Source organism: Sapajus apella, unplaced genomic scaffold, assembly GCF_009761245.1.
Source record: "Sapajus apella isolate SASKATOON/1434 unplaced genomic scaffold, GSC_monkey_1.0 scaffold195, whole genome shotgun sequence".
NCBI classification, from domain to species: Eukaryota; Metazoa; Chordata; class Mammalia; order Primates; family Cebidae; genus Sapajus; species Sapajus apella.
The window spans coordinates 23,270-35,217 of record NW_022437135.1 but is presented as its reverse complement, the minus strand read 5'-3'; the positions used below and the strand labels follow the sequence as shown (position 1 = coordinate 35,217).

Sequence of the window (11,948 nt, the reverse complement as noted above, 5' to 3'; positions counted from 1 at the left end):
CCACACCACACTGTCCCCCCCGTTTTGCTCCCGGCGCCCGTCCACACTCACTCACCTGCACTTGGTGGCGACAGCACCCTCTAAGGCTGCGTACAGTGAATGTGATGTTGGTTCGCTGGTGGAAGTCCTCTGGTCTGGGCTGAGGAGAGAGGCAGGGACGGGCAAGGCTAGTTAGGTGTGAGGCGCTTATTTCCTTTAGTTCCCCTTTATCTCTATTTCCACATTTTTGTTTTTAAATCATCAAATCCTTTTTGTAATGAACACAGCAAAACAAAAAGGGGACAAGGGAGCCTGTGGAGGAGGGAAGAAGGCAAAGGACTGAGTCATGGGCAGGACGGGGTCCACTGCCTTTCTGTCAACCGTCAGGTCACCAGGGAAGAAAAAGGCAAGGCACCATGACCGCTACGGAGTAAGCCCAGCGTGAGCTCCAAGCTCCGGCAACACAATCCTGTCAGACTAGCAGAGAAGAGACTTGGGGCCTGGAGGGCGGTTCTGAGCTTAGAAGGGTCAAAATTAGCAGAGTTACCGCCGGCATGTGATACATGTGCTCAAAGCAGCTGTGGTTCTCCGTATGTGGAAAGCTGGTCAGCAGGACCTGGTAACGGGTAGATTCGTTCCACAGGGTGAAGCTCACGCGCAGCTGGTGGGCCTCCAGGGTCTCCACAGTGATGTTGGGGTCCCACAGGCTGCCTGCCAAGGTTACACACGCAGGCTGGGAGTGAGGAGGGGCGTGGGAGTGGGAGTGTGTGTGCGTGTGTGCAGCTCTCCCGGGCAGCCCGTTACCTGCGCTCACGCACGGCGCGGTTCCTTTCATCCTGGTGTCCTCGCAGCCTGCCAACGCAGAGAAAACGGAACTCATGAAGTCTCTGCCTTGGAAACCTGTTCTTCCAGACTCCTGACACCAGAACAGCTATCTTTTCTCCCCTGGGAGCCTGTCCACGGGTGGCCCCTTTAGAGTGGGCTGGACCCACCTTGGCATGGGCGCCAGCCTGCTTGCCTGATGGTCGTTTTTCAGGGAACCCTCCCAATTCAAGTGCATTCCTCCTGAGCTTGCTGTGGGTGACCAGGCAATCCTGGTCCCCTCCAGTTCCTTCTCTGTCCACCCACAGCTTCTTGTCCCTGGCTGCCCGTATTTGCCCAGGCTGAGAAGACACATGACTGACAGATGTGAATCAGCATGGAGGGACAGGGACTGAGTCAGTCGCTTTAGGAACGAAGAGAGAACTGAGGAGACTGACTCCTTCAACAAACACTGATGGGCCCCAGCCATGCACCAGGCCCTGTTCTCGGCACTGCAGGTAAGTGGTAAACAGGACAAAGCCCTGCCCCCTGGAGACTTCAAGCCAGTAGGAAAGACCAATAAAAGCAAACACACAGCATGCAGTGCCATGCCAGGGACTGGTGAGCCACACGTGGGGACACAGCAGGGTAAGCTGAGAGTGTGTGCATGCACGTGTGCAGGGTGTCCCCAGGATGAAGAAGGTCAACGCCATCCTTAACAAGCATTTCCAGACCACCTGCTAGACGCAAGGCAATTTGTGAGGCTCTGGAGAAGGTCCAAGTGGGCAGAAGACCCAGACTTTGTTATCAAGCAGGCTTCCTGACACAGCTGGCTATGAACAGTGAGAATTATAGGGAGGCTGAGGCAGAAGAATCGCCTGAGCCCAGGAGTTCCAGGCTGCAGTGAGCTAGGATAGCAACACTGCACTACAGCCTGGGTGACAAAGTGAGACCGCCTCTATTAAAATCAAAAAGAGAAATGCAGGAAACAGCTGAGCCTCTGGGGAGGATGGGAAAGTAGAAGGTGCACGTACATCAAAGGATGCCTAAGAAAAGCCTGGCAGTAACTGCAGGCAGGGTGGATGGCGCGGGAAGGAGCGCGCCATGCCTGGGATGAGTGTTGCGTGATGCAGGGAGAATGCAAGGTGGGAGGAGGAGGGCAAGCCACAGAGGCCGGCAGCAGGCTGCGGGCAGAGGCTGCAACTTCTCCACGAGTGGTCTGCAGCTTTGCCTTTATGCTATATTCTGGGCAGGACGGGTGCTTCTCTAGGTAGAGGGAGGGACTCCAGTTCTCATGCAACTCCTGGGATCTTGGGCCAATGTCCACTGCTGTGCCAGCAGAGAATGGCTCTGCCTCAGGGAGTGGAGGCTGCAGCACATGCCAAAGAGCTCCCAGTCCTGACCTCTGTTCGTGGGTCCCAGGCGCTGGCAGTGCCAGCCACTGCCTTGCTGAGTGAGGGGGCTGGCATCTGTGCCACCTGCTGCTTCCTTCTCATAGAGCCCAGGGGGGACGGAATGCCTTGGGAGGATGCTCTTACCAGGCACGAGGAAATTCTTGGACTGGTGGTTTGGGTCCCCGTCAGGGATGGGCTTGGGCAGGTGGTGAACGGTCACTTCATACTCCTGGTTAGGGTCAACCACGAAGTGGCTGCAGGTAAAACGCCACTGAAGAGAAGGCAGGAAGGGAAGATGGACAGGTTACATGCACCTCTCTCAAGCATCTATGCCCAAAGACCCCCGTTCCCACCCACTCCCAAACATTCAGCCAAAAATAAGAATAAAGCAATGACCACAGCAAAACCCAGTCAGGGAAATCAGTATCTTTGTCCTGTTTCCTCTGGTCTTTTCTGCCTGTTAAGAAAAACAGTAGCAACCTGGATCTGGCCTCCTGAGCAGACAGTGAACAAGGGAAAGCAGTCCTGCCCCCCCAACCAGGCTTCTCAAATTCTAGAACAATCAATGTGAGACGGCTGAGCCAGAGGACTTGGGGCTGTGGAGATCTGGCACACAGGCAGTTAAAAACTTTGTCAAATGATTCTTCCTCCTTAAATGGGAAAGCCAGGGATCTCTTGAGAACGTTCTGGGGTAAAAAAGTGAGGGGGACAAGCTAGAGAGGCCCACTCGCCCTGGGCCAGCAGGCACCTTAGCTGTAGAGATCAATTTGTGCCGAGTTATTTTCTGGGTGGTAGAGATTACGGATATCGACTCCAACCCCCATTCTAGTTACCCTGGAGGAGAGGCCAGGGGTCTTTTGCTTCTAAGTGGATGGAGGAACCTGGTTCTCACCATCACACAGCAGCCAAGTTTGGGGGTCCTAATCTAACATCGAAGAGGTGTTCCGTCTTTGCTGCTTGTGTCTGTGGGAGATCTAACTTGTTTTCAAGCAGCTGTTTGCAGATTTAAACCAGCAGTCTTCAGACTAAGGCTTGTATCGTAATTATTTGAGGGGAGGTTAGGCAGCAGTTGCTACCCTAAGAATTTCTGGCCTGGGTAGTCTGGGGTGGGGCCGTAGAACACACATTTCTTTTCTTCTTCTGTTTGATATGGAGTCTCACTCTGTCACCAGGCTGGAGTGCAGTGGTGCAATCTCAGCTCACTGCAACCTCCGCCTCCTGGATTCATGCAATTCTCCTGTCTCAGCCTCCCAAGTAGCTGGGACTACAGGTGCAGGCCACCATGCCCAGCTAATTTTTGTATTTTTAGTAAAGGCAGGGTTTTACCATGTTGGCCAGGATAGTCTCCATCTCTTGACCTCGTGATCCGCCCACCTCGGCCTCCCCAAGTGCTGGGATTACAGGTGTGAGCCACCGTGCCCAGCCAGAATACACATTTCTAACAAGTTCCCAGGTGAGGTTGAGGCTGCTGATCTAGGGAGCACACTTTGGGACCCCCTGTTTTAAACAAACTTAAACAAGAATGAACATTTCACCACGTAGCGGTGCGCAGCAGCGTGAGACTGAGCTGCGGAGTGCTCATTTGCCCACCTGCGGCAGCTCTTTGGTCTGGGCGGTTTTTTCTTCCTGAGGGTAAGCCCCAGCTTAATCCAAGTTAGTTACACAAAGATGGCAGGAGGCAGGGCTGTGGAAGCTGTCTTCCAATTCACCTCTCTTTCAGAATGAATAGCTCAGTAAAGTGGGAAGAAAAAGCAGGGGTATGTCAGGAAAGCTTTCAAAATACACTCTGTCCCTCACTATTGCTCACGACGGCCACACCACTTCTCTTTTGACTTCTGCCCATCTGAAGCTGCCGCCTGGAACTCCTCACTCTCTCAGCGCCTCTGGGTCTTCACCGCTCTAAATCAGGGACTGAATTTGGGGACAAGTCTGTACTGGTGTCATCAGTGGACCATGATCCACTCAGGAGCTGTATCCTTACCCGCTTGTGGTGATGTCTCAGTTTGGACAGAAACTCGAACGTGATGCACAAACGTTCATTGGTGTTTAGTTGCAGAACAGATAACTCTGCGCCCTCGAGGTACAGGATGCTGGCTGGAGGGCAGAGGAGGAGAGGAGGCACACAGATACAGGTCAGCCACGACAAGGGCCGGGTGTGTCACCTCCCTGTCTGCTGTGGCTCTTCACTCGTGAAGGAAAATCTGCCTGTCTAACCCAGCTCTCCACTTCCTGTCCCTTTCAGCTTGCTCTCTGTGTACTTCCTTGCAGACAGTTATTTCCCAGCCGGGCAAGGAAAAATGACACTTTACACAGGGCTAGAAGCAAAGGCTTTGCAAATTTGTGGTGAGGGCTTTGACAGCCTGGCATGGGTGTCAAACACAGCCGCACCATCATCCTCACGAGGCTGCGGCAGTCAGCAGGAGCACTGAGGCTGGGCACTTCCAAAGAGAACTCCCCCAGGTCCCAGTCACAAATCTGGGGCTGGTGCTCATTTGCTCCAATTCTGTAACATAAACTCTCTATTCCTGAATAGGCTCCCAGGATGTTTTTAAAAGTGGCCCCTGAATTAAGGGAACAAACAGGCTGGCAAATGTGTTGCCATTTTCGACCTCATTTTTGGTATTGCAGTCACAAAATTAACCACTTGCTTTTTTCCCCCAGGGTGCTAACAACGTTAGGCTGAAGGCATCCTTTCGTGAGGAATGGAGTGATGGGAAGGCATCACTGCGGGTTAATATCCAAAACGCTGAACAAGCATTAACACCTGAAATGATGGATCCGTACAACACTAAGTTTGAGCCCTCGTGTCTGAGCACAGGAGTGGGAGCCCAAACCTGAGCCTGACTGGGAGAGCCGACAGGGGGGTCTGTGGACTCACTCGCAGGCAGGGAGACTCCCCCAGGGTCCTGCTGGCAGGCCCACTCACCGTCTGTCTGCAGCGTCCATTCAATGTGAGCCACGGGGAACAGGTCTCCTTGCTGTGTGCGGGCAAAGCGGAGCTCGATCTGCAGCTCTTTCGGGGAGGAGGGTGTCAGGTTTTGAGGGTGGATCCAGCTGTCATCCAGGCAGGTACCTGGCAGCCAGGGAAGAGCAGCACTCAGACACTTACAGCGGAGATGGATGCCCCAGCAGCGGGTACAGACAGCTAAACAGCAAACAGTTCAGAGGCCTGTGACCTGCTAGCCTGTGACCCTTGGCTGCATCCTCAGCTTCATTGCCCTGCTCCCTCTGTTCTAACGTATACTGGGGTCACTACAAATCTCTCAAGTCTAAAGGGAATTTCAGGAGAGAAGACAAAGTACACAATTGATTTTGAGATGAAGCAATGACTGGGCATGAGGGCACAGGCGGGATGGGGCTGCAGTAAGAGCTGCTTTATTTTCACATGTCGGGGTCCCTAATTGGCTCAGACACTTGAATATGTGCCTCCTCTTTGAATTACAACAAAACAAAATCTACACCACAGATGTCTCTCACTTTACAGTGACAAGCTGTGGCAAATCAAATTACATTATAGATCCAGTAGGGCAGCACCCCAGGGAATACTTTCATAATCCAATGACCGTTCTGTTTCTCCTTTCCTGACTTTTGCATAATGAATGCTCTCGATAGGAAGCGCAGGTGCACGCATTCATGATTCTCTGGGATCCCTCCTGCTGACGGCTGTAGCTCACAGCCTGAACCTGGAGTGGCATGGCAGGGCTTCTGCCAGAAGTTGGCACCAGGCCATCTCTTGATTAACAATGCAACGAGAAGAACAGAAAAATATGACTTACTATTCTTGACCGTGCAGTTTAGCCCCTGTGGAAAGAAGAGGGTGGTTATTACAGCTGGGAAAGGGCTTGAATTCACGTGCCGGGGCCAGATGCCCTCCCTGGGCCAGATGCCCTCCCCGGGGCCAGATGCCCTCCCCTGGCTAGGAATGCCGTGACACAGCCCGCCCTTGCCACTTTTGGGGAATAGGATGAGGAGTGAGTCCAGTGGATGGCAAAGGGAATTGGCATTTTATGAGGAACTGCTACAAACTGGGACCTTGACAACTTTAAAAGACACTGAGAGTTTTCTTGGGGTATGCTGAGAAAAGGGCGCTGTATCTTCTGAGGTTTCCAGCCTTCCTGGATGACACCGCTGCAAGCGGTGCGGAAGGGATAAGGGGCAGTATGTACAGTTTCTGTGACAGATCTGTCGGGGAACATTCACTAAGTTCCCGCAAAGTCTCTAGGAAATGTGTGCCCGGCCTTGTTCCGGGTGATCGTGATGAGGTATTATCCTCAGCCCATTTTGTAGATGAGGAAGCTGAGGCATTCATATCACATTACATTGCCTCCCTCCTGGGCAGTATGTGTTAACTTTCCAACCCTGAAGAGATCCCGATGGCCAAATTTAGAAGCCCGAGTGACAAATGCTGCCAGGGAAATGTCACCATTAGGCTTATGTGCTGCTGGCTGACCTACTTTGTAAAACACACACACACACTCAGACACACATACACAGACACACAACTGGAACCCGCAGTTGAGTCCCCTCCCCAAGCCTCAATTTCTTCAACTATAAAATCAGAATAATTGTAGTACCAACTCTGTAGCATTGTTGTGCACTACGTGACAGAAACAGAACCGCACACGTTGGGAGTGGGGGTGGGCTGGGGCTCAGGGCGTGCCTGCGGGGGTCGCTCACTTTTCCCTTCGAGTAGGTCTGCATGGTAAACCTTTCAAACAATGGGAATGCAGCCACGGACTACACAATGGAATGAGTCTGCATGCTGCAGCACTGCCAGACAGGCAGCTCCCTAGAAGCACCGGAGAATCACTGTGCCCAGAACCATCTCACTGCCTGTGAAACAGGCAAACTGTGCCCTGTGCCTGGCACAAAAGGGCTGCTCTGTGACTAACGGCCTCCTCCTCCAGAGTCTGGCATAGAGTAAGAGCTTAATAAATGGAAGCTACTCTTAGGGCCAGCAGAGGCCCCCACTCATTCAGACCCGGTGGTGCAGCCACGGCAGGCCCCAAGAGGAGCTCAGGCTCGGGTGTCTCTAGTTCTCTAACCAGCAAAACCGAACAAATGCATCCCGGGGTGGAAAGTCAGATGCTGAGGCAGATGGGAAATCTCAAGGTCAACAGTGACTGGTGTGAATAGGGTGCTGGGGCTGGTACCAGCCTCTCTCTTGAGAGGGAGCAGAGAAGACCCCATGCCACCAGGGTTCATTCACAGGGTGGATACAGGATGACATCCACACACGCCCAGGATTGGCTCTGAACGAGCTACCGCACCTGGAGCCTCCCTCTCTGGGACCCCAGTTCGTAAGTGCTCCCGACCCTGTTCAGCTGCTGTGATTAATTCTCCCCACAGGTCCTGGGCTAGCGCCACGGACCCACCAGGTGCTCCTCACATGTTCCCAGCAAAATCCATCTGACTGCCTAGGCCCGCACTAATAAATGCCACTCTTCCCTGAATGGCAAGGAGATTAACTCCCCTGAAGCCTCTCATTTCTCCTCTCTCTTACAGTTCCTAGGATGTGGAGGGTAAGAAAGTAGTTCTTTCACCTTGAGATGGGGAGCTTTTCCAGAGAAGGCAAACAGATACACCATTTAGAGTAACCTCCTACCAGCCACTGGGAATTACTTCAAAAACACTGCAGGGGCCGGGCGTGGTGGCTCACGCCTGTAATCCCAGCACTATGGGAGGCCAAGGTGGGCAGATCACGAGGTCAAGAGATCGAGACCATCCTGGCCAACATGGTGAAACCCTGTGTCTATTAAAAATACAAAAATTAGCTGGGCGTGGTGGCGCGCACCTGGGGTTCCAGCTGCCTGGGAGGCTGAGGCAGGAGAATTGCTTGAACTCAGGAGGCAGACGTTACAGTGAGCCAAGATCGCACCACTGCATTCCACCCTGGCGACCGGGAGAGACTTCATCTCAAAAAACAAAACAAAACAAACAAAAACCCCAAAACACTGTAGGATGATGCCCATGATGAAAAGCTCTTGTCTTCATAAAGACCAAGAGGAAAGTGGGAGGGTTTGAGAACACAGTCAGCTGATTCCCAGTGCCACAGCAGGTGTCCTCCTCTCATTCCTGAGACAGAGGGACATAGTTTGGCAGGCCCCATGGAACACTGGTTTTGGTCTTGGTTTCTCATAGTTGTGGCTGCATATAAGTCTTTCCCTTCAGTTACTATTATGTTTGTAGTTTTCATTCAAAACAGCCCGGAACCTTATCAGAGATCCCTCCTCTCCAGCATGGATTAACAAACTAGGTTAATGTACCACGAGGTCATTCTTTTGATATTCTGGTAGATTACATTTGCTAATATTTTATTTAGAATTGCATGGATTTATATTCGTAAATGAGATTGGGCCATAGTTTTTCTTTCTGTGTAAGATTTATCAAGTTTTAGAATTAAGTTTATGCAAGGTGTAAAAAAATGGGTAGCTTTCCCTCATTTTCTGCGGTACTGAATGTTCAAGAGAGAATGGCTGAATAAGGTGAGGTCTAGTTTAAATCTGAATGTCTATCAAACTAGAAATGGTCGAACAGATGAGTGCTGTCTACTATGGAATATTATGCAAATATTAAAGAGAATGAGAATTAGTTGCATAGACCCATCTGTTGGCCTGCAGATGGGCAGAATGTGTTGACGAGTGAGGAAAAGAAGTTGCAAACAACTTTTTATGGTATAATTTCATTTCTTTTTTTTTTTGAGACAGAGTCTCGCTTTGTCGCTAGGCACCAGGCTGGAGTGCAGTGGTGTGACCTCGGCTCACTGTAATATCCGCCTCCCAGGTTCAAGCAATTCTTCTCCCTCAGCCTCCTGAGTAGCTGGGACTACAGGTGTGCACCACCACGCCAAGCTAGTTTATTTTATTTTATTTCCTGTATATTTTCTGGGGGACTATTTCATTTAAATCATTCTACAGCATTAAACGAATACAGTAATGAATCATAGAGCCCTAAAACGTGAAACTGGAAGGAACCTCAAAAGTCATCGAACCCTCTCATTTTTTTTTTTTTTAAAAAGAGAGAAAGAAAGAAAAAGAAAAAAAAAAGAATGAAGGAGAGGAAGGAAGAGGAAGAGGGAGAGAGAACGGGGGTGTTGCTTTATTGCCCGGGCTAGAATGCAGTCTAAAAATGGATATGCCTATAATTGTGCTTAATAATAGAGACATGAGAAAAAAATGAGGGAAGAAAATAACTAACAAGCAGCCAACCAATATTTCATTGAAACCTGTAAATAGGCGTGATGTGGTACTGATAAGAGTGTATATTTTGTGTATTTAATGTGGAGAGTTCTATAAATGTTAATTAAGTCTACTTGTTCCGGATCTGAGTTCAAGTCCTGGATATCGACGTTAACTTTCTGTCTCAGTGATCTGTCTAATATTGATGTTGAAGTCTCCCACTATTATTGTGTGGGAGTCTAAGTCTCTTTGTAAGTCTTATATATCTGGGTATTCCTGTATTGGGTGCGTATATATTTAGGATCTTTAGCTCTTCTTGTTACATTGATCCTTTTATCATTATGTAATATCCTTCTTTGCTTCTTTTGATCTTTATTGCTTAAAAGTCTATTTTATCAGCAAAAATTGCAACTCCTGCTTTCTATTTATTTATTTATTTTTGCTCTCCATTTGGTTGGTAAATCTTTCTCCATCCCTTTGTTTTGAATCTTTGTGTATCCTTGCATGTGAGATGGGTCTGGATGCAGCATACCAATGGGTCTTAGGTTTTTTTGCCTGTCTGTGTCTTTGGATTGGGGGATTTAGTCAATTTAAATTTAGAATTAATAATAATATACGTGAGTTTAATACTGCCATTTAATGTTAGCTGGCTGTTTTGCCCATTAGTTGATGTAAATTCTTGATTATGTTCATGCTTTTTATTTTTTGGTATTTTTTAAAAAGGTTGATACTGGTTGTTCCTTTCTACGTGTAGTGGTTCTTTCTGAAGCTCTTGTAAAGCAGGCCTGGTGGTGAAGAAATCTCTGAGTGCTTGCTTGTTCACAAAAGATTTTATTTTTCCTTCGCTTATGAAGCTTAGTTTGGCTGGATGTAAAATTCTGGGTTGAAAGTTCTTTTCTTTAAGGATGTTGAATGTTGGCCCCCACTCTCTTCTGTCTTGCAGGGTTTCTGCTGAGAGATCTGCTGCGAGTTTGATAGGCTTCCCTTTATGGGTAACCTGACCTTTCTCTCTGGCTGCCCTCAGTATTTTCTCTTTCATTTCAACCCTAGTGAATCTGGCGATTATGTGCCTTGAGGTTGGTCTTCTTGAGGAATATCTTTGTGGTGTTCTCTGTATTACCTGGAGTTGAATATTGTCCTGCCTTGCTAGGTTGGGAAAGTTTTCCTGAATAATATCCTGAAGCGTATTTTCCAGCTTGGATTGATTCTCTTCGTACATTCAGGTACACCTATCAAACGTAGATTAGGTCTTTTCACATAGTCCCGTATTCCTTGGAGACTTTGCTCGTTCTTTTTTATTCTTTTTTCTCTAATCTTGTCTTCTTGTTTTATTTCATTAAGTTAGCCTTCGACCTCTGATATCTTTTCTTCTGCTTGATCAATTTGGCTGTTAAAACTTGTGCATACTTTGCAAAGTTCTCGTGTTGTGTTTTTCAGCTCCATTAATTCACTTATATTCCTCTCTAAATTGTGTATTCTTGTTAATATTTTGTCAAACCTTTTTTCAAAGTTCTTAGTTTCTTTGCATTGGGTTAGAACAAGTTCTTTTAATTCCCAGAAGTTTCTTATCATCCACTTTTTAAAGCCTGCTTCTGTTAATGGAACACAGTCGTTCTCCCTCAGGCCTTGTTCCGTTGCTGATGAGGAACTGTGATCCCCTGTAGAGGGAGAGTCGTTCTGATTTTGGGTATTCTCAGCCTTTTTAGGCTGGTTTCTTCCCTTCGCTATAGATTTATCCATCTGTGGTCTTTATAATTACCGTCTTTATTCTAGGGTTTCTGAGTGGACGTCCAACTTGTTGATTCCCGGCGCTAAAATCTGAGCAACCCACTGCGCTGGCCAAAACAGCGGCGCTAAGATTGATGGTGATTTTCTGACTCTGCACCAAGAACCGCCACACCAAGGCAGTGGCAAAATCGCCTCGCTGGCCACAAGAGTCACGCTGGCGACCCGTGGGGCTCCTCCACTGGGAATCTCCTGGTGTGTGAGCAACAAAAATTTGTCTGAAAGTGTGGCGTCCTCTCGTTCTCTGCACTTTCACTGGGAGCTACAATCCAGAGCTGCTAGTGATCTCTCTCCGCTAATTTTTGTATTTTAGTAGAGATGGGGTTTCACCATGTTGGCCAGGTTGGTCTTGATCTCTTGACCTTGTGATCCGCCCGCCTCGGCCTCCCAAACTGCTGGGATTACAGATGTGAGCCACTGCGCCCAGCCAGTATGATTCCATTTTCTATGGAAGTAAGTTATGAAAAGACCTCCCAGAATATATGTATGAGTATGACTGAATGAGAACAGAAACGTGAACAGGTAAGTATCAGGTGTTAACACAGTTTGCTGGGGGCAAAGGGGACAAAAGCAAAGGGGATGGCATGACAGAAGATGAGGGGAAAAAGATTTAAGTAAAACTGAAAAAACACATGTAAGTGAAATGCAGCATAAAAATTCTATTAGAGCTAATAGGGCACTGACCATGTACATATATTTTCTCCCTCTCTCCAAACAATGTAACAATTATGAAAAGAAATTTTTTTGTGTGTAAATTCTTAAGGATCAAAAGCCAAACTCAGTAGAGAAGAGATATAAACAAATTTTTAAA

General features: G+C 48.6%; 1 protein-coding gene across 1 annotated transcript in view; it reads right to left on the bottom strand.

Annotated features, from left to right (window-relative positions):
• Positions 1-11,948, bottom strand: part of IL17RA (interleukin 17 receptor A) — a 30,497-nt gene that overhangs the window by 7,610 nt on the left and 10,939 nt on the right. Inside the window, exons 2-8 of the mRNA XM_032269604.1 lie at positions 5,951-5,975; positions 5,101-5,247; positions 4,156-4,268; positions 2,319-2,445; positions 784-831; positions 527-690; positions 56-139 (exon numbers count right to left, since the gene is read on the bottom strand). Coding sequence (XP_032125495.1) covers positions 56-139; positions 527-690; positions 784-831; positions 2,319-2,445; positions 4,156-4,268; positions 5,101-5,247; positions 5,951-5,975 — 708 coding nt within the window. The remainder of the gene's footprint in view (positions 1-55; positions 140-526; positions 691-783; positions 832-2,318; positions 2,446-4,155; positions 4,269-5,100; positions 5,248-5,950; positions 5,976-11,948) is intronic.